The following is a 24000-nucleotide window of genomic DNA, read 5'->3' as shown; positions in this document are numbered from 1 at the left end:
TGCCTGGCCACGATGACCTTCAAGTTCTCCCCAAGACCCTCCCTCTTACTTCCCCAAGCAGGTGTGCTGGACCTGGGAAGGGATCTTTTTTATCTTTCTATCCCCTGGCTCCAGGCGCAGAAGTAGGGAACCATTAGGAGAAATCAAGTAGGTCAGCAGGGGAGGGGGAAGCCACGTGACCCAGCAGGGGGTAAGGAGGCGCGACCACCGACCCGGCGGTCCGGGAGAAAAGACTCCTCCCAGCCCAGGAGAAGTGAGGGGCAGGCCCGGGCTAGGCCGTTACTGACCTCCGCTTAAAAGGAGAGAAGAAGGCAATGCCGGAGGCTACATGCTTCCCACCTCAGAAAAGCCAAGGTTATCCTGAAAACCTCCAACCCCCAAAACAGAGACCCGACCCACTGCACCACCTGGCTCAGCCCACCGGCTTCCAAGGCGGCGCACGCGCGCACTCTCGTACCGGGAGTGCTGCTCACGTGACAACTTTACCCCCTCACTTCTCATTCCCCCCGCCCCCTCCGCGGTCTCAGGTAGGGACCCGCAGCCTGTGCCTTGCAGACATCTGACTGTCCTAAAAGGAGAGGTTGAATAAAGTTTGTTTATTCAAAACAAAAGTGTGCAGTATATTTGTGGGCGGGAAGGAGGCGGGGTTTGGTGCCACGTCTGTGCTGACGTATTTCCTAGTCCACTGACTTTTACTCCTCCCCTCTCCTTCAGAGTATTTACTTTACTTCCTGTGACTGCGGGGGAACTTGAAGTAGCTGAGGCCGGACCTCTAGGAATTGTGATGGAGGAGCTTCCGCCTCGATTGACGCCCGAAGAGGAAGGGTTCGTTTAACTTTCCTCTCTCTTTTTACGCCCCCTCCCCTCTGCTCCACTACACGAGATAGGGTTGGGGTCTTGGACCCGAAGCAGGGCCGGGCCCGTAACGGAGGGCTGTCTCCTCCTCTGGTGCCCGAGGTGTGTGTTCTCTGCCCCTCTGCCTGGGTTTGCAGCGTATCGTGGGCGCTTCAGTTCTAGCGTCTATGTGGATTTGAACCCGCTCCTCGGTTTCCTCCTCAGTGAGATCGGGAGTTGACCCCTCCTCCCAGGCCAGAGACATTGAACGCGAACGGGAGATGCTTCGGAAGCTTGGCTGGAATTTACAGTTGCTCAGCGTTGTCCTCCCCTCCCCCCTTCCCCTATCAAATGATTTTTTTTTCACCCGCTATGAAATAACTAAATGTTCATGTACCAGTTAAGCGTCAATTAAGAAGCCTTTTTAAAAAAGTACTTAAAAAAAAGTTTTCATTTTCTTTCATCTCTTTTCCCGTCCAAACCTTTCCATCAGTATGCAGTTCTTATGTCATGGTGCACTTGACTGCAAAACACAGTAGCTATTTTATTGTTTTTAGGAGGCTGCTTATCCGACGTTATTCACCCTAGATGAACATTTCACAACTGATAATAAATGCGATGAGCTAAAATTCAGGAGACCTAGGATCTAGGATTCCATTTCTGCCACCCAAGGAGTGTGCTGATAAATGTTTAACAACCAGATCAACAAAAGAAAGAAGTGCCCACGACAGGTTTTTAAGTTTAATCTGCGATATTAATATTTTTCCTTAAGTCTAGATAAGAAATAAAACATTAAACCAAACCCTGATTTGTATTCTTTGCCAACTGCTCACCCTGAAAATTTAACAAAATTCAGTTGTTTGAGCTGCCTCCAGCAGGCCACTCCATCTCTTGTCTAACTTTAGGCAAGTCGCAACCTCTCTGGACCTCCAATTTAAAGTGCTTCTTTTGAAAAGTTTTCTTTTTTTTCTCCTCCTCCCTAGAATTATGTTATAGTGTTTTAGAATTCTTGTTTATTTACATCACTTTTCTGAAGTTGTTCACCTTAGTAGAAATTTCTAAGTTTCCAAGATAAAAGTGTGCTGTAGGGGATATAAAATTAGAGGGAAATTTAGGAGACCTGGGTTTTAGTTCTGGCTCTGGGCATAGATAGCTATGTGACCTTGGGCAAGTCATAAGCTCATAAACACAAGCTTGGATTGTTACAATAACCTGCTGATGGGTCTGCCTGCCTCAAATCTCCCTATTCTGGTCCATTCTCCATACAGCTGATGGAATCCTAATAAAGCTGCCCCTAGCCTTAGTATTCTGATTTCATTATAGGCCTTCACTAGAACAGCAGGTGTGTCCATGAATTCATGTTTCCCACTAGAACAACGGGTGTGTCCATGTGATGGCATCCCAGCCCCTGCCTCTAGCTAGCCATTGCCCCCAGATCCATTCCTTATATTTCCCACAGAAATAGCAGGTGTGTAGATATACTCAGCCAAAGCCACATCCATATAATCTCAGGATCACAGTAGCCAACCAATAAGAAAGCAGCACCACTAGGATTCTGGAGCAGGTTGTGGACACCAAAATAAAGAAGGAACTTTCCCTGAGTAGTCACCTGTGCAACAGTAGCAAAAGCTACTGTTTTGGTGAACTTCTGATGTAGAGAGGCTTATTATAATATATTAATACCCATGAGTTTTTCTGTATACATTTTGGGTAATTGCATGTGCAGACCCCCCTCCTCCATTACCTAATCCCTTAACAAGCTCCCTCTTGCCTTTTTAATATTCATAATTTCTGTTGCGTCATCAGTATCATTACACTATAAAATTGCTGGTCTTGTCCTACTCAGTTGCTGGTTCCTCTTGGAACTCAGCCAGCTAGAGAGCATCACCCTCAATAAATGCCTTCGCTTGGATTGAAGGTGGTCTGAGTCTGAATTCTTTGAGAAGATACCACAACACACCATAAAACTGCAACATAGTCACTGAAGTGATTTTCTTAAATCACCGATCCCTGTCACCCACCCTTTTCCCCTTTCCTCCATGCAACGAACTCCAGTGACTCCTTATGTGGAATCAAATGTAAAATCCTGTTTGACAGTCAAAACCCTTTATAACCTCATACTTCCAGGCTTCCTAGTTTTCACTCTTAACACCTTTCTCCCAGACATTGTCATCTCTAGGCTGGATGTTTTCTCTGGCTGACTTCCATGCTAGAATGATCTCTGCCATTACTGCCTACTGTTTTCTGTGGTTTGCCAAGTAAAATCTCACCTTAACAGGAAACCTTTCTCAATCCTCTTAATTCTAGTACCTTCCCTCTTAAAATTATTTCCTATTTAAGCTGTATTTATCTTGTTTGTACATGTTTGTACATGTTTGCTTGTTTGTTGTCTTTCTTCTTACATTTTGAGCTTAAGGGCAAAAATGGTCTTTTGCCTTTTTTTACACAGTGCCTGGCACATAGTTGGTACTTAATAAATATTTGATTGACTGACAACCTCCAAGGACCTCAGTTTGAAATGAAAATGAGGGGATTAGGTTAAATAATTTATGAAGTTCCTTGTGGGTGCACAATTATATGTTTCTGTAAAAATAATAATATTGAACGTTTATATAATAAGCTTTTGCAGAGCATTTAAAATCTATGATTTTATCCAATTTTTTTTCTGAAAAGTTAGACCAGTCATATGCATTTATTATATTTATAACTCTTACCTTTAAAAAATGTTTTCTTTTAAAACATTTGAAAACATGTGAAAGAGTGAAGATAATGTGATGGGTATTTGTTTAAACTTATTGACCAGAATTATCTTAAATATATTTTCAAAATGGCAGTGATTTACATAATACTTTAGTTTCCATAATTTATGCACAACATTCTTATGAAATATTATTGTAGTTGTAGACCTAGAGGGTGTCTCAGGGCATCTTGTCAGGGAGGTCATTATCATTATTTGTTCCAACCAGTGACTTATTTTACAGATGGAAAAAGGTGAGGCATAGGGAGATTTGGTGATATAACCAAGGTCTTACAGATAGTTCATGTCTCATTGTTCCTCTTGTTTTATACACGAAGAAATTGAAGTTAAAAGAGCTTAAAGACAGTGACTTGCTCAAGGTTAAGTGGTTGGGTCTTCAAAATCTTCCTCCAGTGTTCTCTTCATTGTACCTCAGTTTCCTTTTCTCCAAGGTGGCCCCAGAAACAAACACAAATAGATGTCCTTGAAAAAGTGACCTTGTTCTAGAAATGTGACTCCATTGGAGCAACTATAGTAAGCAGTAGTCACAGTCAGATCTCACAGAGCTGTCTTTCTGTTAAGATATTTTACTATAAAAATTTTCATCAGAGACTACTGTCTTAACACTGAAACTTTCACCCTCTCAAAAAATACAAAAGTCTATGATCTAATCTATTCAATACTACAACTAGTGAATATTCCTTAATGTTTAAGAATAATGATTCACTTATACATAGCTCTTTAAAGTTAATAAAAACCATTTCTTTAGGAAAACCCTGTAAAGTAGTACATGTAATTATTCCATTTTTATGTAGGCTCAGAGGGGTTATTAGTCACAAGCTAGTAATTATCAAATCCCAAATTTGAATCCAAGTCTCTTGACTCCATATTTCAACCTTTTTTGCTATACCCCTCTATGTCTTGTATGTAGTTTTTACTACACATATGCTCTTATAAGACATTCAAATCATTAAGGAATCAAGTTTTCCTTAACCAGTACCATTTGAGGATACTTTTAAATTTTTTAATGGAATATGCATAGACAAATTTAAAAGTCAGTTGATTTAAACAGTGTTAGACTTGGTGATTTAGTTGAGAAAAAGTGGTTTATTTTCTGTACCCACCCAAATTATCTTTGTAGCTTTCTCAGTTTTTCCCCATTGTGTTGTTATAAATTACTTTTATTGAAGGTTTATATCAAAGAACAATCATTTATTAAGGGCCTACTATATATCAGGAATTTTGAGAGATGTGGTTACAAAGATAAATATCAAATAGTCCCTGCCTATAAGAAGCATATAAACTCTTAAGATCAAATATAAACTCCTGATTGATACTTAAAGTCCGTCACAACCTAGCCCCAATTCAACTTCACAGTCTTATATTACTCTTTTTTTTTATTAAAGCAATTGGGGTTCAGTAACTTGCTCAAGGTTACACGGTCAGTTATTTTGTATGGGTGCCAAGTATCTGAGGCCGGGCCGATCCTGGGTCTCCTGACACCGGGCCAGCGCTCTCACTGCACCACCTGGCTACCCCATCTTCTATTACTCTTTAAATACACCTCATGTTTCATGCAAAGTAGCCTTTTTGTTGTTCTTTCTCACATGGCACTCCACCTCCCATGCCTTTGCCTTGGCTTTCCCCCATCTGTGGAATATAGTTTCTCTCCACCTCCACTTAGAAAATGTTTTCTTTCAAGAGTCAGTTGAAGCACCACCTTCTTCATGAAGTCTTGCCTGATTGCCCTCTCTTACCTTTTAGTTATTTTGTCATGTAAGCCCCTTGAGGGCAGTAATTTTCAGTTGTCTATATCCCCAGCATTTAGCATAGTGCCTTGTCTTTAGTGAATGCTTGTTGATTGATTGAAGTAACATCTACAAATTAATTAAATTAACATATGCTGTGATATGTGGAGATTTTAATGCAAAGGGAGGAAAGTTGAGCTTGGGGAGAAAGATATGGAAAAGCATGGTTCAGGAAGAAGGAATGAAAGAGGTCAAAAATTTGTAGATTATTAAGCAGACTCATGCCTCAGTCTTAGGACTTTCTTCAGTAAAAGAAATGATAGGTGCTGGAAATGGTGATCAGCAGATAACACTGTAAAGAACAGAATAGATTATATATGTTAACAGCAAAAGAATAAGCGATGTGGAATTATTCCTAAGTAAGCTCTCTGTACAGACAGGTCTTTGATTTATCAGAGTCAAGTTCAGAATTAGTAAAGAACAAGATGAAAAAATGATGAGAGGATGTGTAATTGAATCAGTCCTAAACCATTTAAATGAGTCCTTGAAAAAAAATGGGAAAGGGACAACATAAAGATTGTAAATCAGATGCCAGAGTTTCAGAGAAAAGGAAGAGGGTCTCCAGGGTGGATAATGAGTGGCAGATCAGGAAGGATAGCCAGAATAAATTTCTACTGAAGAGTTTCATTGAATCCCATATCTTTGGATGACTTGAGTGAGGGGTAAAGAACAAAGGTTTAGAATTTGTAGTGGGAAATTAGGGCGAGGGATAGAGTGCTAGAAGATGAAGCAGTAAGCTTTAGAGAAAAATACCAGAGATCCAAAGTCCTTGGGAAAACCAGACTTTAGTTAATGCAAGGAAATGAAAGGAATGTAAAAGGAAGAAATTAAGCATAAAGGGGATTTTTATAGAGGAATGGGTGGGTCAAAGAGCATAAAGGAAAGAGCAAGCAGGGAAAAATAAGGATGTGTTGGCTTTTGGGGTAGGGCATTATAGCTAGTTAAATAGGAATGAAAGTACTGGGAGCCAGTGCATAGGAGAATGAATTTTTTAGGTCAGTATCCTGGAGTAATAAGGATTAAGTTTTGGAGGTGTACATGCTAGCCATAAAGAAATGGAAGTACCAGCAGACAGGTCATTTGAAATTGACTTCCATATACCACATTTAGCTAAAATGTTAGTGAGAAAATGATCCTTCCAGATCAGAGGTTCCCAAACTTATTTGGCTTAGCACCCCTTTAAAAAAAAATTACTCGGCACACTCCTGGAAATTACTTTCTTTAACCTTTTAGTGGTTTTTGAAATTTGTGTCATCTGAAAAAAATATAAAATATATTTCTTAGTAACACATCTTAAATTTGATAATTTATTAACAATAATTATTAATAATTTATTTTTCCTGCATTGAAATTTTGATGATGCAGTATTGTGTCATGTACCTGTATAGTATCATATTGTAAACAAGTCATTACATGCACATATTCCTGCCGATGCATGCTGGACTTCCAGATAATGCAATATGCTTGCCTGCCAACACTTGCTTTTTAAGACCTGTTGGTGAACTTAACCACTGATGGGTTATAATTTGCATTTTTGTGTGTTTATTTGGAAAATAATGTAATCTTTATGACTTTAACTCTGTTACACAATGGATGAAACCTGTTTTTCAAAATTTTCTTCGCTTTTTTCCTTGTGCTTCCACTGCCCCCTTATTTTTATTCAGCTCTCCCTGCCATTGCACCCAAGGCTACTTGGGGAACCTGTGTCTAGATTCAGAACTTTTAAAACAGGGACATTTGATAAATATTTACTGGAATAAATTAAATAGCATTCCAGTGTAGGTCTTATATTTCACCACCATATCTCAGAATAGTATACATTGACATACTAATAATGAGATGGCAAATATGTGAAAAATAGTTGTGAAGAGGAGATGTATTTTGTCAGTGAAGGTCTACCAGATCTATTACTGTTAATATTTTATTATCACTAAATAACATACTAGTATGTATTACCTCTCTCTTTTTTAGATCTTTTCAGTATCTTAGAATTAAAGACCAAACACCACCGATCCTAACTAAGGCTATCGATGCATTGCATCGACATAAAAGTGAGTTCTTTGAGAAGCATGGAGAGGTAAGGGTTGTATGTTTAATAATTATCTTTTCATTAGTCATTAAACAGGAACTGGTAAATGTTACTAAATAAGTCTTTTGACTTCAGTCTTCTGTTTTAGTAACATTTAGATAAAATGATACTGATGTGTTTTTATTAAAGTCTTACAAATGATGGTTAGTTTCTAAGATTGTGCCACAGAAGCCTATTTTTCCTATAATTTAGCTGTATAACTCTTAGCATTGACCTGAGTTCTTAGTTTTTAACATCCCCTCATTTCCCAGTATCTCTTTTCTCAGGCTCCAGCTGCTTTCATGATTCACAAAATATGCTAAGGATCATTGAGTTAGAACTGGAAGGGACCTTAGAGGCCTCTAGTTAAACACCCCAGTTTTTCAGATGAGAAAAGTCTCCAAGAGGTTAAAGGCTTTTCCAGGATCACACAGATTTTAGTAGATGCTTAGGGGATCATCTTCCTACTCCTTCTGATATACTCAGTGAAAATCCTAGGTTGGAACTCTGAACACAGTTTTTTCCCCGTAGAAACTAGTTATGTTTTATGTGGTAAGTTATTATATAGTACCACTAGTATAGTTATAATAACTATACAATGAGTGTTTCCCATGGTTTTGTCTTGGGTCCTCTTCTCTTCTCTGTTAGTATTCTTGGTAGCCTTATCAGCTCCCCTGAGTTTATCATCTCTATGTGGATGACTCACAAATCTAAAAATCTAGCCCTAATCTCTCCTTAAGCTTCAGTCCTGGTTTCCTAATTGCCATTTCAAACTCAAAGACCTCTTAAACTCAACATATCTAAAACCTGAACTCATCTTCCCCCTAAATGCTCCCTCTTCCAAACTTCTTATTTCTGTTGAAGTTACTGCCATCCTTCTAGTGTCTCAGACTTGTAAATTTAGCATTATCCTGGACTCCTCTCCCCACATGCCCACTGAATTTCCAAATTTTGCTTTTTTTCCCTAAACAACTCAGCATATCCAGCAGAGATTTCTCTCTCTCTCTGTCTCTACTTACACAGCTGTCACCTTAGTTCAGTTTCTAATTGCCTCTCACTATTTATCTCAATATTTAAACAGGTTCCTCATTGGTTTTCCTGCCTTGAGTCTCTCCCCACTCCAATGCATTATACACATTGCTTGCCAAAGTCATTTTCCTTTCCCTAAGTAATACATGATCCAGTAGTTTTCAAAGGAAGAAAGCCATGATATATGAACAGTCCTGACTATTTTTACTTGGACTTAAATGTGTGTTTTTCTGGCTGCTTATAGTTGTTTTTTTTTTTGTCCTTTAAGCTCTCATTTCATTTTGAGGTTTATTTCAAGAGATTGGTGGATTTTTTTTTTCTATTTTCACTTTGCCTTCTTGATCTAATAAATTTTGGGCAGTTTCACTTTATGATTTCTTGAAATACAATATCCTGGCTCCATTTTTGGTCATGCCTTTCAGGTTTTTCATGGATTCTGAAATTATCTTTCCTTAATGTTTTCCACATCAGTTCTTTTAGGAGATGCCTGACATTTTCTTCTGTTTTTCCAATCTTTTAAACTTTTTCAAGCTTTTAAAAAATATTTTGTCTCATGGAGACCTTAACTTGATGTTTGGCCCATTTTAATTTTCAGAGAGACTGTTAATTGGGTAAGGTTTTATAACCCTTATGCTAAACTTAATTTTCTGAGCTTGTCCTCTAAAGTTATCATTTTTCCAGTTCTTTCATCTAGCAGTCTCATTTCATTCATTATATAATTTTTAAACTCTTGCTTCATTTCTTCTAAGAATTGTTGTTCACTTGTTTCAGTTATGTCCAAGTCTTTGTGACCTCATTTGGGGTTTTCTAGTCAAAGATACTGGAGTGGTTTGCTATTGATTCTCCAACTCCTCTTACAAGTGATGAAAATGATGCAAACAGGGTTAAATGACTTGCCTAGGGTCATACAGCTGGCAAATGTTGGAGGCTGTATTGAACTTAGGTTTTCCTGACTCCAGGCCATGTATCATGAGCTTCCAGGAATACTAATTGATCTTGTGATGTTTGTAGGTGTTTTGGGGTTATTCCATTCTGGGTTTGGGTCTTGGGTATCTATAATACCAAAATACTCTTTATTGTGGCAGTTTTTAAAAATTAATTTTTCCTTACTTCCCAAATTGGGACATATGATTAATGCCAGGTTTTGTGCATTTCTGTCAGGATTATTAATGGCCTTATTTGTCTCTGCTCTTTGTTATCTGAGGACATACCCCTTTTCTGGAAATTGAATGCTCTGTTTTTCAGGGATTATAGGTGTAGCTCAGTATGGGAATGGCCAACTTTAATGGTGCTCTATGTGGTATGACCTAAGACATGTTCTAATCACTGCCTTTCTGGACTTTTCCAGGCTTCCTTCCCTGATTTGCTTCCAAGTAGTACACTGCAGACCTGCCTCTTGGAGTTCAAGAAATGGTCACTGATATTGCCCATGTGCCACTGCCTCACCCTACCCCTCCCTTTCCAATTAGCTAGCTACAAGGGCCTACAGGTTCAGAGCAACCCCATTGTTTGCTTATCCTAATGTGAGCTTGTGATCCTTTCTACTGTAATCCTGGTCTGGGCCTGGGACTGATTTACTCCAATCCAGAGTTAGAGAATCAAGAATGCCTCCAAAGGCCTATCCCAGTTTTGATCCTGGAGGTTGCTGCCTCCAGTCTTGCTCAGTAGTTACACTGGCACTTTTCCTACCCTGGTCATTTCCTGGTAGGCCTAACCTAGTGATCTTAGGCTAGAAATATAACCCACTGTCATTTCATCTCAGATTTCTAAACCACTACTTGGTCTGATACTTTTCTTGGGTCTTTGTTGGTGTAGTTTTAAGAGGAACTAGTCTGCCCTTTCTCTTACTCTTCCATCTTTTCTTTTTTTTTTCTTTTGTCGAGGGGGAAGGCAGGGCAGCTGGGGTTAAGTGACTTGCCCAAGGTTACATGGCTAGTAAGTGTTAAGTGTCTGAGGTCAGATTTGAACTCAGGTCCTCCTGACTCCAGGGCTCTATTCACTGCATCACCTAGCCACCCCCTTCTTTTCTCTTGGTACCTAATTTTGAGAGATTTCACTTCTCCCCCTCTCTTTGAGTCCTTCAGATCTGTTTCTTTCAGCTCCTTTTTCATAGATTCTTCTTTATAGTTCTTAATATTAAAAAAACAAACAAACTAGTGGCTTAAAGTCTGTATAATAAACTTTTAATACATTATTTTTAAAAATCTAATTTTAAATATTCTGTAATTTTTCCAAGCATGTATACAAAAATTTAACATTCATTTTTCGAGTTCCAAATTCTCTCCCTCCCTTCTCTCTCCCTTCATTGAGAAGGCAAGCAATTTGGTATAGATTATACATGTACAGACATGCAAAACATGTTTCCATATTATCTTGTGAAACAAAACAGACCAAAAAAAGTCCAAGAAAAATACAGAAAGTTTAAAAAAATATGATTGATCTGCATTGAGTTCTTTCTCTGGAGGTGGACAGCATGTTCCATCATAAGTCATTTGGAATTGTATTGATGAGAAGAGCTAAGACATTCACAGTTGATCATTCTATAGTATTGCTGTTACTGTGTACAGTGTTTTCTTGGTTCTGCTCACTTCACTTTGCATCAATTCATGTAAATCTTTCCAGGTTTTTCTGAAATCTGTCTGCTCATCATTTCTTATAGAACAAGTAGTCTATCACAATCATATCACAGTCACAATGACACTCTTTCCAACTGCCCTAATTTGTGTTTTTATGTAAGATAATTTAGCCCTTTCTGCCTCTCTCTTCCCCGTTTTCCCAGTGCATCCCTCTTTCTCACCCTTTAATTTTATTTTTTTGGATACCACATTATAGTCATCCCTCTTTTCACCCCTTAATTTAATTTTTTAAAATATCTCCTGTCATAGTCAACCCACGCCCATGCCTTCTTTGTATACTCCTCCCAACTGCTGTAATAATGATAAAGTTATTAGGAATTAGAAGTATCATCTTGCCAGTAAGAATGTAAATTGTTTAACCTTTTTGAATCACTTGTGATTTCTGTTTCCTCTTTATCTTTATATGCTTCTCTTGCTACTTGTATTTGAAAGTCAAATTCTTTCTTCAGCTCTGGTCTTTTCATCAGGAAGGCTTGAAAGTCCTTTATTTCATTAAATGTTAATTTTTCCCTTGAAGGGTTATACTCATTTTTGCTGGGTAGGTGATTTCTTATGGTAAATCCTTTTCTCCTTTGCTCTCTGAAATATTATATTCTAAGCTCTCTGATCCTTTATTGTAGAAACTGCTAAATCTTGTTGTTATGCTGACTGTAGCTCCATGATAGTTGAATTGTTTCTTTCTGACTGCTTGCAATATTTTCTTCTTGATTTGGAAGCTCTGAAACTTGACTTTAATATTCCTGGGAATTTTCATTTTGTGATCTCAGGAGGAGATTGGTGGATTCTTTCAATTTCTATTTCAGCCTCTGGTTTTAGGATATCAGGGTAGTTTTCCTTGATATATTTTTTTTAAACCTAGATCTATTTTAAAATTTATTTTTAGTTTTCAACATTCACTTCCACAAGATTTTGAGTTCCAAATTTTCTCCCCATCTCTCCCCTCCTTGATAATTTCTTGAAAGACGATATCTAACTCTTTTTTTGATCATGGTTTTCAGATAGTTCAGTAATTCTTAAATTATCTCTGCAGGATCTGTTTTCCAGGTCAGTTGTTTTTCCAGTGAGGTTACCACCATCTGGTGTTGGGTTTTCCTGAAATGTATTTATGTCTATTTATATGAGACCTACATGGATAGGAAGTGATTTGGAACTTTGGAATTTTAGATTGAAACAGGGTTCATTCTAAACAGATTTTGACAGCTGTAATATCCAAGACTTGAAAAGCAATTTTACATTTTGAGCTTCATCATGCCTAAAAATAGAATTTGTGATGAACACAATTTGTGAAAGTACTTTTTATCCTCTTTTCCAGGAAGGCACTGAAGCAGAAAAGAAAGCAATCTCTCTTCTTTCTAAGTTACGAAATGAACTACAAACTGATAAGCCATTTTTGCCTTTGACTGATAAATCTGCTGATACTGATATATGGAACCAATACCTGGAATATCACCATAGTCTTATAAATGAAAGTAATAAAAAAATAAGCTGGTTTCAGTCTCCTTGGTTGTATGTAGAGTGTTACATGTACCGTAGAGTTCGTGAAGCATTAATGCTAAGGTAAGTTAATATTTTGTCAAATTCTGTTACTTAATGTATTTTTAAGACAGTATGTTTTTTGTCAAAAGGTAGAGTAGTATAGTAGAAAGAGAACTAATCTTGAAGCCAGGGAGTCCTGGATTCAAATCCTGCCTTTTAACACATTGTGTGACCCTGGGCAACTTAACTTCTCAGTATTCTCAGTAAATCTCTAGGACTTATAAGTTGCAGAGAAAGTGATGACCTGTATTGGTGGAATAATTTCCTCATTATAGCAGTGAAATCACAGGTGTAGTCTCAAACCTCATCTCTTAAGCTTTTAAAAACTTCTTAGAGCTATAAAAGCTAGCTAGCAAGATTGTATAAGTGGGAACATAAGTGAGTTTCAGAAAGTTTTCAGATGCTCATTTCCAAAAAGTTATGTTATAAATATGTTATATATGTGCTAGGTTTCACTGAAGTGCATTTGCTACTGTTTGATTGTACCTGACATTCCATTTTAAAATTCTTTAAAAAATTTGTTACTTTGCTTATTTTATATTAAAAGTTTATTTTCTCACAAAGTCCAAATTCATAGCTTTTAGCCAATTGTTGCGAGATTTAGCATATAGATACTATCTGGCCTTTAATTTAAAAATATAAAAGCAAGGGGCGGCTAGGTGGTGCAGTGAATAGAACACCGGCCCTGGAGTCAGGAGGACCTGAGTTCAAATCCGGGTTCAGACACTTGGCATAAAACTAGCCATGTGACCTTGGGCAAGTCACTTAACCCCAATTGCCCTACCTTCCCCCCTCCAAAAAGCAAAAAAAAAAATTTTTTTAATATATAAAAGCAAAATAGTAAATTTTTGAACAGTAAAAATAGGTAACATTTCAACATTTGTTTCATAAAAGAAAACATCAGATTAGTGTATCAACATGTCATTTTCATTATACAGTCTATAATCCAGCCACCCTCTCTGCAAAATGCTAAGAGTCATGACATCTTTCACATTTGTTCATTTTTCTCATTCTCAGCACCCTGGTTTAGAACCTCCTACTTCCATTGTCTTTATCCTTCTAATTCATCTATGTACGTTCCCAGAAAAATGTCTCATAGTTTCTGGCTAATCACTCCTTTGGTCATATGTCTTTAGTGAATATTGTTGCCTTCTGAATAAAATTCTTTTGATTGCCCTTCATGTTCCTTCCCACAACCCACCACTGTAGTCATACTGAACACCTTGCTGAGCTCTCCTCTGTGCCTTTGCCTCAGACTGTTGCTGTGGCTTGGAATGTCCTTCTTCCTCAACATCACCTGCTCCCCAGAGTGTAAAGAGCGACTTGGTTTTGATTTCCTTTACCCTCATACTTCATTCACATTGTATGTTGTTTCATATAATTATTGTACTGATGTCACACTGTTTATTTTAGCTATTTTGGTATATTATCCCCTTACTAGAATACAAGTTACTTGAAAGCAGGGAATTTATATTATTTATATGTTGTATCTCCCCCACTGCTAAGCATGGTACTCTGCACATAGTAGGCCCAAAATAAGAAAACAAACAGCATTTATGTACTACTTTAAGGTTTATAAACTGCTTCATTATTATCTCATTTACTTCTCATAACTCTATGAGGTAATTAATTTTTTACAGATGAGGAAACTGAAGCAGAATTTGAACTTGGCCTTTCTGGTTCCAAGCCCAGCACTATCCGCTATACCATCTTGTTGATTTCAGTGACACTCAGGTCTCCTAATTTTTTTTCCATACAGCTAATCCTGATTCCTGCCTTCGATGTTTGAATTTCTTCTTTTTCTGTTGTTAAAATGTTTTTATCCATAGATTTCAAAGAATGTAGAAGTTGAATAGAGTCTATTCTTTCTCCTCCATTATTGAATTTTGTTGGCTATAATTCATTAGATCTTTAGCTTACAATGTTACTCATCAGACTATTCTATAAATGATAATATAATTAGATCTATATGTTTATAATTGACATGATAATCTACAATGCCAAGTGAACACATAAAAAAAAGTCAAGGAATCTTGTTTCATTGATTCAGAGCTCTTTGAAGGAATGGAAGTAGAGGACCTATCTTTGTATTTCAGCATAGGGTTTTGGTAATTATTCATATATTGTCAAATAGCTTATTGGTTTCTCTTTTTTCTAAGTTGGGTTGATGCTAAGAAATTTTGTAGGAAAGAGCCACAGGAGTTATTAGGGAGACTGAATATTAATTTATAGCAATTGCTTTCATTTCCATTAGCATCACAAAGCTATTAATGATAAACGTTACTTTAAAAGAAACTACAACATAGCCTATGGTACTGGATACCTTTCTGTGATGGTTAGGTATATAAGTTCCAAAGGAACTATATCTTTGGAGACAGTATAGTTAATGAAGATGTAGGTAGGAAGTCAGAGGTCTTAGGGTAGACTTGTTTGTATTTTTGTTTTTGCTTTTTTTTTTCTTTGTAGGGCAATTGGGGTTAAGTGACTTGCCCAAAGTCACATGGCTAGTAAGTGTGTCAAGTGTCTGAGGCCAGATTTGAACTCAGGTCCTTCTGACTCCAGGGCTGGTGCTCTATTCACTGCCGCCACCTAGCCACCCTGACTTGTTTATATTTTGACCCAAGATTATTCAGAGGATAAAAGCACTATCTTTTTAGTGTTTCTGCAGGTCCTAATGGCCCAACATTAATGATGTAATAGTTACTTATCTGTAAGTCAGAAGTAAGAATTAAACATTTCTTTATTTGTGACATTTAATGTAAGAATTGTGCATTTCAAGTACTGAAAAGTGATAGTAGAGTGAAGTTATTTTGAATTATGTAGGAATTATAATGGTTGTTGATTTATTCATTTTTGTATAAAAATAATGACTCAAGCTTATTTTTAATATGAGGTGTGACTATAAACTAAGGAGGCTGATTTTTAAATGAATAGAGTAGTAGTTAAACAGGCAAATGAATGTTTTTCTTTAAAGTCACATTGGGAATTAATATACTTACTTATTCCATGAGGTTCATACTGTCGTCACCAAAAACATGAAATTCCTCTTTTGGAATTGCCTTCAGAACAGCTTATGAGCCATACAAGAAAAGTCTCACTATCTTATGGTCATACCTCATTTTTGAATCAAGATGGCATTATTTAGTTCGATCCAACCCACCTTATTTACCAGACTTGGCTCCAAAGGACTTTGGCTGTTTCCAAAAATTAAATCTACCATCAAATGATGAAGATTTGCCATCATTGCAAATATTCAAAAGACTGTGTCATGGGCTCTAAAGAAAGTACCAAAAGAGGAAATCCAAAAATATTTTGAGCAGTGATAACATCGTTGGAATAAGTATAGTTTCTCCCATTTTGACTCCTTTGAAGGGGAAAATACTCATTTGGATGTGCAAATAATGGTAGGTGTGTTTTAAAAAAATCAGTGACATTACTTTCTTGTCACAACTTATACACCATAAACTTTCAGCTTTTCACTTGAATATAAGAGGGGGTGTGGATATGGAATACAAAATAACCCCCAAATCTTTTGTACTTAGCTTTGAAATGTGTCATCATGTTTTTTCTTCAGATTTAGCTTCCTGTTTATTTTCTTTAGTTAGCATTATTTTTATTTCTCCATATTCTGTTAATATGTACTGACCAGGCAACAGAATGAGATAGCCCAGGAAAATAATTGATGTCAAGTATGAAGACAGGAGGAGATAGGAATTTAAAATTCTTCAGAGATAATAAAAATTTGACTGTATAAGGAAGTCAAGGCAGCTATTGGCCAAGCACATAGAGTGCTACATTTGGACTCAGGAAGACCTGAATTTGAATCCCCCCTGGAAGACTTATTAGTTTTTTGACCCTGGGCAAGTCTTTCTGCTTAAGATTTCTCATTTGTAAAATGGGGCTAATAATCACACCTACTTCATTGGGTTATTGTGAGGATAAATGGAAGAACATATTTAAAGTGCTTTGGAAACCTTTGAAGTGCTGTATAAATGATTGTTGTTGTTATTTCCTTAAGAGAATAGCTTTTCCTATTCCCTTTTGCTTCCTGACTTTTGAAGTTTTCATCAGAAGGAGAATTTGGCAAATAGGAGAAAATACCAAATTAGTAAATATCATAAAATATTGTATATTGGGAAAGGACTGATTCATCAGAGCAAGTTTTTAGGATTATAGGAGATTGCAGTTTTCAAGAAGCTTTATGCTTCCCAGTCTTTGCTTCAGTTTGAAATTTGACTAATTGTTAAGATGATATTAACAACTATTTAAAATATAGTATTATGATTATTTGTATACCTCCTGTTTCTTTTGTCCCATTTTAGTTCACCAATAAGTTACTTTGATGTATTTAAAGAATCAAAAGACCGGAATTTCTTTGAATCACAGGAAGCTATTAAGTCTTTATGTAATTACCTACAAGAGTTAAAAAAAAGTATTGAAAACCTAGATGAAAATCAACTGAAAGAGGAGTTCTTTAAACTATTGCAGGTAAATGTTAAAGTATTCTCTCCTTTCTCTCTATCTTCGTGTGTGTATGTATAATATTTATAAAAAGTTAATTTTTTTTACATATATTTCTTTACATTTGCCAAGTCATTTAAGGCTAATCTTACATACTTTCAGTGGATTTTTTTTTTTTGGTAATAACGTTATTCAAGGAATAAAATTCATTTTAATGCTTGGAAATGAATTTTTAGGTCAGCTTAGATTTTTTCCCCCTCTTTAACTAGAGATCCTTTCTAGTAGCACAGTAACTGTTTGCCTTAATATTTTAAATACAGTAGATCTTGAGCAGTCAGCCAACTCATTAGATGTTTCCTTGACTCTGTGAAACACTATACTTTTTTATATCTCTTTGCTTATTCTTTTTTCCCTTGTCTCACTTAAAACACTGATAAATATCATTAGTATTGTTCTTCTGAAAACTTCTTGGAACTGTATTCTGGTCCATTTGACTTAGAGAATGGGTTGAGGGGTCAAGGAGTCAAAAAGTTGAAAGAACAGAATATTTGAAGGAGGAACCAGATAATCAAGAGGCAAAATATAAAAGGTATGAATATGAAGCAGAGAACTTTTTCATGTCAAAATTTATTGAGACTTTTCCTTGTCCAAGCCATTGAAGTAGAAATTCTGAGGAGATACACAGAACTGTTGGACTTATCTCAATCTTATTTCCTCAACTTAAGGAATTTGTCTAGTTTGGGAAAAAAAGACATTAACATGTGAAAAGTAAAATAAGAAGTTAAAGTGAGAGTTCAAGATGATAGTAGGAAATATTTTGAGGTATTAATATTGATAAATGAATTTTGTAGGCATTGACAATATCAGTCTTATATCCAAAAAAAACAGGGAAAGGACCTATTTGTACAAAAATATTTATAGCACCTCTTTTTGTGGTGAACATTGAAGGGATGCCTATCAATTGGGGAATGGCTAAACAAGCTGTGGAATATTATTGTGTTATAAGAAATGACAAGCAGGATGATTTCAGAAAAACAGGATGATTTTAGAAAAACCTGGAAAGACTTTTATGAACTGATGCAAAGTGAAGTGAACAGAACCAGGAGAATCTTGTACATGGTAACAGCAATATTGTTTGATGAACTGTGAATGACTTAGCTATTCTCAGCAATACAATTATCCAAGACAATCCCAAAAGACTAATAATGATGAAGTATACTATCTGCCTCATGTTGTTTGAGAAAGAACTGATATTATTTGAATAGAGACTGAAGCATGATATTTTCACTTTCTTTCATTCTTTTTTTTTATTTGAGTCTTGTACAAAATGACTAACATAGAAATGTTTTGTGTGACTGCACGTGTATAACCTATATCTGATTGCTTACTATCTGGGTGTAATAGTCATGGAATATAAAGATCCCCCCCTGTATTGGCTTGGTTTTTGGTATTAAAACCCAGAGCTTGTTAATCCCACTTGTGGGATGGACTTGTTGTCATGAAAAGAGAGGGCTGGACTGGGAGGAGCTGGTAACGTAGATTTGGAGAGACACAAGAGAGAGGCAGAAGACCTTTTTGGAAGCAGCACCTTTGGAGGCAGAGAGAGACTGAGAGGATTGCTGAGGGCCACTTTGAATTGCCCAGGACTTTTGAGACCTGCCACCCAGAGCTGCCAAGGACCGAGGAGACATGGCTGTTATGCTGGTACTTTGTCTGTCTGTTTTGATGTTGTTTTGCCAGATTTGTCCATTGGTGAAAGACAGTGCTGTTGTTGCAGAAGTTTGGGAATCTTTCTGATGGTTCAGAGCTCTTGAGACTGTTCTGCAGACAGAGAGTGAATACTGTCCACTGGTGAAGGACAGTGCTGTTGTTGCAGGAGTCTGGGAACCTTTCTGTTGGTTCAGAGCTACTGAGACTGTTCTGCAGACAGAGTGAATACTGTCCACTGGTGAAGGACAGTGCTGTTGTTGCAGAGGGCTTGGAACCTTTCTGTTGGTTCAGAAGCCCTGAAGAAGGATTTTCTTGTTGTATGTTTACAGAAATCCTGGAAGAGGGTTTTGCTAATGTTTTCAGGGGTCCTAGGACTATTCTGAAGACAGAGGATGAATTAATGAAGAGACTGGCAATGTATCTTGTGGCCTTGCTAAGCTTTGTCTCCCCAGGAACAAAGATTGCTGAGAACTTGCCTTGTGTCAAGATGAAGAAAAGACCTCCATTTGGGTATTAAGTGCTGTGCTTAAACTTGTTGTAACTCTGGGGTAGATTCAATTGTGATCCAGGGGTGGGGAACTTTTGACCTTTTTGAGTTCTATGATTGAACAAATGAATGTACTTTACTTATAATTGGAAACTAATCTCCATTTGAGAAGAGGGGCTTTGTGATGGGCTAAATGAAGGTACAGGCTAGGGGTGGAGTAGTATTTAGAACAGGGACTTTGTAGTTGATTGAATGAATGTAAGGTCCTGGGGTGAGGTAGTACTTGGAGATTATTTAATCACACTTAGTAAATGCTGTATTTTGAATGATGTCATGTTTTGATCTTTTCTGTTCTTAATTTGTCACTGAATAAAATGAAGAGCACCTATGCTGGTATTTTGAACCTTGGGAAGTTGCCTTTGCTTGGCATTACATTACACTGGAGTGAGGGGAAGGGAGGGAAAGAGAATGTGGAACTCAAAACTTTATAAGAAGAACAAATGTTAAAAAATTGTTGTAGGGGCAGCTAGGTGGCATGGTGGATAGAGCACTGGCCCTGGAGTCAAGAGGACCTGAGTTCAAATCCAGGCTCAGACACTTGATGCTTACTAGCTGTGTGACTGTGGGCAAGTCACTTAATACTGATTGCCTTGCCTCAATCCCCCCCCCCCCCGAAATTGTTTTAACATGTAATCAGGGAAAATATATATATCTTTTTTTTTTTTTAAATCAGTGTCGGTAGAATACATTTTACATTTACTGTGGAGTTCATTTTCCATTTCTGCCTTTTCAGATTAATGTGCATGTGTGTATATGTGAATATGTATGTAGATACACAGTTTCTTCACTAGATCTTTGATCTCATCAGTGTGGGTATTTTTTTCCATCAGTGCATATTATAACCTAGGTATATATTGTTATCACATATAATTTTTACTCATATCTTCCCTTAAATCCTCTGTAGAGGAGGCTTCTACCCCTTTTCTCATTCTTTAGTATAGTACTTGGGCTTGTTCTTTTATCTGTCACTTTTGTTACATGAATTTTTTCATTTTTGAGTCATTTGTTTTTTCCAGTTTCAAAAAAATTGGTTCAAAAGTGAAAAATTCCATAAAAGTGAAATAGTATCAATGGGATAGCAAAATGATTTTTCATGTAAAACTTATTTAATATCACCTTTGAATTGTAAAGGGAAACAGTTTTAAATGGAGATTACATGACTTTTGCTGCTAAAGATGTAGCCTTTGGAGTATTTCATTTGTTTATAGGTAATGAATACTGATTATTTTGTACTTTCTTTCAGATTGTGTTATGGGGAAATAAGTGTGATCTGGCAATTTCACCTGATCAGAGCGTTCCTCAGACATCTAGTCCACTAGCCACTTTGGAAGATCTGAAACCTTTCATTTTAGTGAATGATATGGACCACCTTTGGTCACTGCTTATAAGCAGAAAGAAAATGAGTCAGGACACATTTTCTGTTACCAGAGTGGATTTTATCATGGATAATGCAGGGTTTGAACTTGTTGCAGATTTGGTAATGGCAGACTTCCTGTTAGCATCTAAGCTGGCTACTGAGATCCACTTCCATGGAAAAAGTATTCCCTGGTTTGTTTCAGATACCAATAAAATGGACATGGATTGGGTGATTGAACAATTAAAAGCTGCTAATACCAAGTACGTGTCTGAGTGTGGGATTAACTGGGAGCACTATCTTAAGCATACATGGATTTACGAAGATCATATGTTTTGGACTCTGCCTCATGAGTATTGTGCTATGTCTCAGGTTGCTCCTGACTTGTATGCCGAACTACAGAAGTCAAATTTAATTCTTTTCAAAGGTGATTTGAACTATAGAAAATTAGTAGGAGACAGAAAATGGGAGCTTACAGTTCCATTTCATCAGGCTTTGAATGGCTTCTCTCCTGCACCTCTTTGCAGCATAAGAACAATAAAAACTGAAGCTCTAGTTGGTCTGGCACCTGGGCAAGGGGAACAGGTTGCAGTTATTGATCCTCAGTGGAGGACCAGTGGAAGATTTGGTGTATTTCAATGTGATGGGGCACTTTGATTTGACTTAGGGGCTTTTTAGATCTTTAAAGAGAAGCTCTAACATAGCTCATTTCCTCCACAGAAAAGTAATTTTCAAATTTAATTTAATTACTTTGAGAGTTTTGGGTTACATTTTAAAAGTCTACCCTTTCAGTATCAGTTGTCTTTAATTATGTACTGATGTTGCTGATTAAGGGTCTTTAGGTTCAGCTGCTTTGGGAGTCTTAAAGACATTTCATTTCTTAGTATTGAAGTTTTATGTCTGTCATCCAACATTTGAAGTGGCTCAAAGAAGTTACTGAGATAAATGTAAAAAATGTATTTATAATTAATTATACTTTATATTCCTATTTAATTTTTGCCATTTAAAAGTATAGTAGGCTGGCTATATGATATATAATGTTTTGGGAAAGAGTAAAATTATTTTAACTTAATTTTGTACTGCTGCAACACAAGTCTTAAGGTGGCATAAATTCTAATTTATCTACCATTAGGATGCATTTCTTACAACTGTGATGTTTGAACCATAGGGAAGTAGAAAATTAACTTGATAGCGTTAATAATTCAGGAATTGCCTTTTGTACTTGAATTTTTTAATGATAGTAGCCTGCATTCATAGGCATTCTGCATTCCTGCATCCATACATACATTTACTTTTTTGAGTGGTTTGTTAAATTACAAAAAACAAGAAAAAATTAAAGACTAGAAGGATATGTATTATTGAAGAATGAGCTATTTCTTTCATGCTTATGAATTCTATCCATAGAAAATAAAGGATAGTTTGATCAAATTATCTTTAGAAATGAACAAATTCCTTTTCTGGAATTTTAAGTAGTACATGCTCGAGAGAATTTAGGTTATAATAGACTTAACCCCTGACTGAATAGCACTTATTTTCATACTTTGAATTTGGAAGGATGTCTTTCCACCATGGAGCAGCTTTGAACCTGAGTGGTTTTAGAAAGTACAACTACCTTGTCACCTTGGTTTGAAAAAAAAATATATAACTGAATATGCTTTTTGGGGCTTTGCTAATAAAATAAAGCACATTAAAATTCCATTTGGTTTTGTTTTTCATCCTAGAGTTTAAAATAGACAATTAAAAGACCAATTTGTACAATTAGCTAATGCATCAGTAACACAAAAGCAGTTTACATATGAGATTGTTTTAGCTTCTTTTCTTCCTACTTAGCTAAAAAAAAAGTTTGGTAGTGACAATGTCTTTGTAAAATATCAGCTAATTTATTTACTTCTACATATAGTTTCACTCGTGGATGATTCTTTTCAAAGATAAATTATTCTGCTATCAAAACAAATACGAGGTTATTCACAGCACCATGTAATGAAATAAAAGCATTTATTTGTATGAACTGTTCAAGTATAGTGCAGGCTGTTGTGTAGATAGTACATTTTGTTAGAGAATAAAGCAATAGGTATTAGTAAATCTGTTAAATGAAGTACAATACCCACAAAAAACTTGAAGATTGTGAGGTTATTTTTCACTTCACAAACTTTTCAATTCAAGTTTTCTAAGTTTCCCAGTTTTTAAATAATATGTGGTTAAGTTGCTGTAATAAAATTCGCATTTGAAAAAAATTTCAAGTACTTTCTTGTTTTGTTCCTAAATTATGTAGCATGACTCTTGGTTCTTTTTATTTTTGTTATTATTATTATTTTTCTTTTTGGAGGGGGTAAGGTAGGGCAGTTGGGGTTAAGTGACTTGCCCAAGGTCACACTGGTAGTTTTGTGTTAAGTGTCTGAGGCCGGATTTGAACTCAGGTTCTCCTGACTCCAGGGCTGGTGCTCTTGTTATATTCACTGTCACCTAGCCACCCTTCTTGCTTTTTTTTTTTTTTTAAAGCATTCGGGGTTAAGTAACTTGCTCAAGGTTACATGGCCAGTTATTTCCTCTTGCTTCTTTTTAAAAAATATTTCATTAATGCTCTCTTGCTTTTTTCACAGCACTGTGAAAAAATGTTTCTACTAATTCTTTTATCCTGCTTCAGTTGGCATCCACTTTTGTCGGTATAGTCTAGCAAAACAAATCAATATATTGGATATATCTGAATATGTATACCTTATTCTGTACTTCTGTATTTTTCAGAGGCATGCTTTACCATCAGTCTTCTGAAGTCATGATTTGATACTTGTTTTAAAACTTGACAAACATGAATTTTTACATTAAAAAAATAAAAAGGATTGTATATGAATTTGTGGCTATTAATACAGTTGGGTTGTATCAACATTGTCTTGCTTGTCCATTTCCCTTCTGAATTTCTTGCTTCTGTGTGTGTTTTATTGACAACTTACACATCACTATCATCAACCTTCCCCACATTCCAGAACACTCCCTCTTTCCTCCCCCCAAAAGCCCTCTCATAATAAATAAGCTTAATGAAGCAAAACAAATGCATACCTTGACCAAATCCAAAAATGGACATTTTATTCTATAATATCTACTATTCTAGTCCAGGGAAGTATCAAATTTTTGAGCATGTATTCTTGATATATGTATATTTGCTTTAAATTATATATACATGTACTATTGAGATGATGAAAGTATTTGACCTTATGTAGATAGTGATCAGTTTATTGAGTAGGAAATTTAGGAAATCCACTGACAGCTATATGAGGAGTAGATT

The 24000-nt window shown here is 36.4% G+C and overlaps 1 protein-coding gene across 1 annotated transcript; it reads left to right on the top strand.

Annotated features, from left to right (window-relative positions):
* The first annotated feature begins 670 nt into the window (after window positions 1-670).
* LOC138147282 (damage-control phosphatase ARMT1-like) lies at window positions 671-23601 on the top strand. Its single transcript, XM_069069663.1, has 5 exons — window positions 671-825; window positions 7351-7456; window positions 12425-12669; window positions 16971-17136; window positions 20610-23601. Exons 1-5 carry the CDS (start codon window positions 785-787, stop codon window positions 21375-21377), a joined length of 1326 nt encoding a protein of 441 aa, XP_068925764.1. The 5' UTR covers window positions 671-784; the 3' UTR covers window positions 21378-23601.
* Window positions 23602-24000: the final 399 nt, after the last annotated feature.

This window comes from Petaurus breviceps, unplaced genomic scaffold, assembly GCF_028583685.1.
Source record: "Petaurus breviceps papuanus isolate PSGF00001 unplaced genomic scaffold, PetGlider_PUasm1.0 90784, whole genome shotgun sequence".
Taxonomy (NCBI): Eukaryota; Metazoa; Chordata; class Mammalia; order Diprotodontia; family Petauridae; genus Petaurus; species Petaurus breviceps.
Note: the sequence above shows the minus strand (reverse complement) of the source record. Positions and strands in the feature narration are given on the sequence as shown.